This window comes from Sturnira hondurensis, unplaced genomic scaffold (assembly GCF_014824575.4).
Source record: "Sturnira hondurensis isolate 20B ecotype Veracruz unplaced genomic scaffold, ASM1482457v3 Scaffold0024124, whole genome shotgun sequence".
Classification (NCBI taxonomy): Eukaryota; Metazoa; Chordata; class Mammalia; order Chiroptera; family Phyllostomidae; genus Sturnira; species Sturnira hondurensis.
This window is the reverse complement of record NW_028096755.1, coordinates 535,679-540,747: the sequence shown is the minus strand read 5'-3', so window position 1 is coordinate 540,747 and position 5,069 is coordinate 535,679. Positions and strand designations below refer to the sequence as shown.

The 5,069-nt window shown below is 43.7% G+C and overlaps 1 protein-coding gene across 1 annotated transcript in view; it reads right to left on the bottom strand.

Annotated features, from left to right (window-relative positions):
- Window positions 1-4,753, bottom strand: part of LOC118981395 (NACHT, LRR and PYD domains-containing protein 7-like) — a gene marked incomplete at its 3' end in the record, with an annotated part of 40,934 nt that extends 36,181 nt beyond the window's left edge. The window contains exon 1 of the mRNA XM_037038137.1: window positions 4,662-4,753. Coding sequence (XP_036894032.1) covers window positions 4,662-4,753 — 92 coding nt within the window. The remainder of the gene's footprint in view (window positions 1-4,661) is intronic.
- Window positions 4,754-5,069: the final 316 nt, after the last annotated feature.

Here is a 5,069-nt window from a genome sequence, read left to right as displayed (position 1 = left end):
AAAATTTATATGGAACCATAAAAGACCCCGAATAGCAGCTGCAATGTTAAGAAAGAAGAACAAAGTAGGAGGGATCACAATACCTGATATCAAACTGTATTACAAGGCCAGTGTAATCAAAACAGCCTGGTACTGGCATAAAAACAGGCACATAGACCAATGGAACAGAACAGAGAACCAGAAATAAACCCAACTCTCTACAGTCAATTATTATTTGACAAAGGGGGCAGTAACATAAAATGGAGGAAAGATAGCCTCTTCAACAAATGGTGTTGGGAGAACTAGACAGCTATGTGCAAAAAAATGAAACTTGAGCACCAACTTACACCATACACTAAAGTATATTCGAGGTGGATAAAAGACTTAAATATAAGCCATGACACCATTAAAGTCCTAGAGGAGAACATTGCAGGAAACTCTCAAATATTTCATGCAGCAACATTTTTACTGATATGTGCCCTAAAGCAAGGGATATAAAGGAAAGAATAAACAAATGGGATCTCATCAAAATAAAAACCTTTGGCATGGCTAAAGAAAACAGCATTAAAATAAAAAGACAACCAACTGTATGGGAAAACATATTTGCCAATGATACCTCAGACAAAGGTTTAATCTACAAAATATAAGAAGAACTCACATGACTTCATTGTAAGAAAACAACTAACCCAATTAAAAAATGGGAAAAGGACTTGAACAGACACTTCTCCTAGGAGGACATACAGAGGGTCCAGAGACACATGAAAAGAGTGTCTACACAAGAGTGTTTTATGTGTGTGTATAAAAGCTGCAATGTGGAAGGTACCTTTTAGAAACTGTGTTGATTTCAGCTGAATTTCCCTTTGTGTGGGCTAATTGATAGATATAGCAAACATAATATTCCCAAACATCACGTTGTCCACCTTAAATATATACAATTTCTATTTGTTAATCAGATCAAGAAAACTGGAAAGAAAAACAGACTTGTAAAAGAAAGATAAGCCTTTTGTCTTTTACTGACTGGCTTATTTCACCTAGTGCCATATTCTCTAGTTCCATCCATGCTGTCCCAAAAGGTAGGAGTTCCTCCTTTCTTTCTGCTGCATACTCAGCTATAAGAGGAATGTAATGAACAGAATAAACTAACAAATAAAATAGAACCACAGGCATGGGAACATAAACAGCCTGGAAGTGACCAGAGGGAGGAGAAAGGAGGATAATGGTGGAAAGAAGAGGAAGAAACTCAACAAAGGACATGTGTGAATAACCCATGGACACACAGACAATGGTGTGGGAATCAACTATGGGGAGGGTGTGGGATGGGCAGAGGAGGGTAATGGGGAAAAATTGAGATGAGTATAATAGGACATAAATAAAAATGATTAAGTAATAAAAAAGAAAGATAAACCTAAATATTTGTAGAGAAACTCAAGATAATAAAATCAATGTGAGAAAGAAACATCAATTGGTTGCTTCCTGCATGTGTCCCAGCTGGGGATGGAACCTGCAACCTAGGCATGTAGTCTAACCAGGTATTGAATCCACAAGTTTTTGGCATATGGGAGATGCGCCAACCAACTAAGCCACTTGGCTAGTTTTTAGCTTTTTTTTCTTTTGGGGTGGGGGGTGGCTTTCAAATTGGCCAAAGGAGTCAAAATTAATACACATAAGAATGAATACAAAATAAGTCAAATAGACATTTCAATAGTCATTGAAATATATTATTTAAATTTATGTCATATTTAAATGTCAATCTAAATAAATACCATCAGCTGTAGAACAAGTGAGCTTGGCTGTTCTGATCTATCAATTTTTTAAAGAAGATTTTATTACTTACTTCTTAGAGAGAGGGGAATGGAGGGAGAAAGAGAGGGAGAGAAAGATCAATGTACTGGAGAAGATGCATCAGTTGGTTGCCCCTCGCATGCCCCCAACTGGGGAACCTGGCCTGCAACCCAGGCATGTGCTCTGACTGGGAATTGAACCATCGACCTTTTAGTTCAGAGGCCAGTACTCAATCCACTGAGCCACAGTATCCAGAGCTATCAATTTTATTTAGCACAGAATGTGCATGCATTTCAATATAACTTATATGATGGAAGAGGGCATTAATTGCAACCTCATCAGTGGTTCTCAGGAGGGGGCTAGTTAATTTTCCGGGGGACACTGGACAATATTTGGAGACATTTTAGATTGTCCCAACTGGAGATGCTACTGACATCTGGTAGGTGGAGGCCAGGGATGCTGCTGAGCACCCTACCGTAGACAGGACAGCTCCCCATATGAAAGAATTACCCACTTCCCAAGGTCAGCAGTGCTGAGGTTGAAAACCCTCACCTAGATGGTCTGAGAGCTGGATTAAACATAAGAATCACCAGGAAGCCTCTGGAGGCTCCTGGTTCTCTATCGCATACTCCAGACCAATTCAATTAGGATCTCTCCGTGGAGAGGGCCCAGGTCCTTTCAATGTGAGTCTCATTTGGAAGGTCAACAAACACCCATTGGTGATCATAGTGGGGTTATTCCACCTGGGGTGGGAAGATCGGCTCCCACGGGGGTCCCACAGGCCAATCATGATGTGTGGGTCGGCAGAAGAACTCCTCTTATTGGAGAACTCATTACCTGGGACCTGCTGAGGCTTCAGGGAAGTCCCAGCCTTGAGTAGGTGAGTAGCAGCCCTCCTAGTTCTTTCTCTGCCTCATCCTTTCAGTAAACAGCTACTGAAATAGCCCAGGTGCCCATCAGTAGATGAGTGGATAAAAAATGTGGTACATATACATGGTGAAATACTACTCAGCCATAAAAAAGAAGGAGCTCTTACCTTTTACAACAGCATGGATGAACATGGAGATTATTATGCTAAGTGAAATAAGCCAATCAGAGAAAAACAAATACCATATGATTTCACTTTGAGGTGGAATCTGATGAACAAATTAAGTGGATGAACAAAACAGAGGCAGAGACACAGATACATGGAATAGACTGACAGCTGTTTAGTTCCTACCTGGTTTAGTTCCTACCACACACAGCGGGGCAAGCTTTAACGCTCGCTGTGAGGCTTTTAGAGGTGTGTTGGAGGTCCTTGGGCTGAGCTCTTTTTTGCAGGGATCAGAGAACAGATGGGGAGGAGACAGCTGCCCAGGATGCCACAGGCCATTTTTTCCCTTGTCATGTTATGTTTAAGTGTTCCACGGAAGCATCCTTCCATCTTGTAAAATCCACCTGTTATAAGCGTGTCATGATTTTTTGTTGGCTTACAGGGCTGTGCAACCACTCCCCACAGTCCGATTTCAGACTTTTTTTTGTGGCCCCACAGAGATCCCACCCACCATTTCCTGCCGCGCATGACCTTGAGCTTCCATCTGTCAGATCTGTAGGTCGGGGTGACATTCCTCCTGGATCCCAAGAGATGGATGCAAGAGTCACAGAAATGCCTTCTGCAGGAAAGTGATATGGTCATGGAATTTACAGTCTTGTATTTCCACCCTTCCCCAATAAGCTATGACAACAGAGTATCTCTGTCATTGTAGGCTGTAATGCAACGCTTCCTTCCAGCAGGTGCCTTCGTTCAAATTTTTTGACATAGTGCAGCTGACTTTATTTACATATCTATTAGAGTTGATAGTCAATATTATATTTTTAATTAAGAAATTATTGATTTGAGGGGGGTGGGGGAGAGAGAGAAACAGCAATTTATGGCTTCCTATATTGATACATTCATTGGTTGCTTCTGGTATGTGCCCTGACCTGGGATTGAACCTGAATCTTTGTCTGCCAAGGCTCACTATCATTTTTTTAATAATTTTATTTTTTTAAAGATTTTATTTATTTATCTTTAGAGAGGAAGGGAAAGAGAGAAGGAGAGAAATATCAATGTATGGTTGCCTCTCTTGAGTCCCCTGCAGGGAACTGGCCTGCAACCGAGGATGTGCCCTGACTGGGAATCGAACCATGATCGTGTGTTTCGCCGGCTCGCGCTCAATCCACTGAGCTACACCAGCCAGGTCAATATCATTTTGTATTAGTTTCAGGTGCACAGTAGAGTAGGCACCTTTACTTATTTTTTTATTTTGCCACAGCGACGGAGCCTCTCTGGATCATTGTGCTCAGCTTCTAGATTTATCCTCTCTGGCCTTCTTCCTTCTTTGCTCAGACCTATTTCACAGAAAGATCAGCTCTTCATCCCCTCCCAGGTAAAGCTCTCCACCTGGTCCCATCATCGGCTGGCTGCTAGTGAAGTCCTTTTCCAAGCCTCCCTCTCAAGTATCTGCCCTGTAAGGGACCCACTTACTAGCCCCCTTTTCTTCCCCACCCATTCATTCAGGCTGGGAACGAGCCTGTTTTCCCAGATCAAAGAGCAGAGAGAGTGAGGTAAGTAGCCAATGGCCTCTGCACTCTGTCCTTGGGAGACTCCTCCTGCAGCTCTTGGTGGAACAGTGGGGCATATGGGTGGGAACTGGACGTGAATGACTTATCACCCACAGCTAATTCAGCAGGGTCAGCAGGGGTTCTCAGACATGCACGCTCGTCTGCACGGGGCGGGGTAGGAAACCCGAATTTTCTCTTTTGCTTCCTCCCCTGTCTCCACCCCATTTCTCCCCCAGGGAGTTGAGTACCGTCCCCTGTGCCCTGGGAGAGCTTATTCCTGGGTGTACCACGTGCCTCCAATATCTATTGTAGTTTACCTGTGCTGGGCTGCCCGGTTAGAAAGTGGGCCGATCTCGGTTGGGGTTAACTCCCATCCTGGCTTGCCTCCTCCAGTGACCACATTATCCATCTGTAGGCAGACCTGTGTGGAGATGGAGACTTTGTGGCCTGCTTCATATGGACATTTTTCTGTGCGTCCTGCCTGTAGGGGCAAGGCTTCTCCCTCCTCATCGTCTTACCAAAAATTCTACCAGACCTCATTTTCTTCTCGTGTGGGTCACTGCTTGTCAGAGCCTCACCCGTGTCTTCACCCTGTGGGCTCTTTCTGCCAGAACCTAGTTTCTGAGTCTGGCATTGGGGTTTCTAGGAGTCTCCAAGTCCTCATTGTGCCTGTGTATTCTGGTCCACTCAAGTCTAGCTCCCAGCCCCCTACCCCACCACCTTCC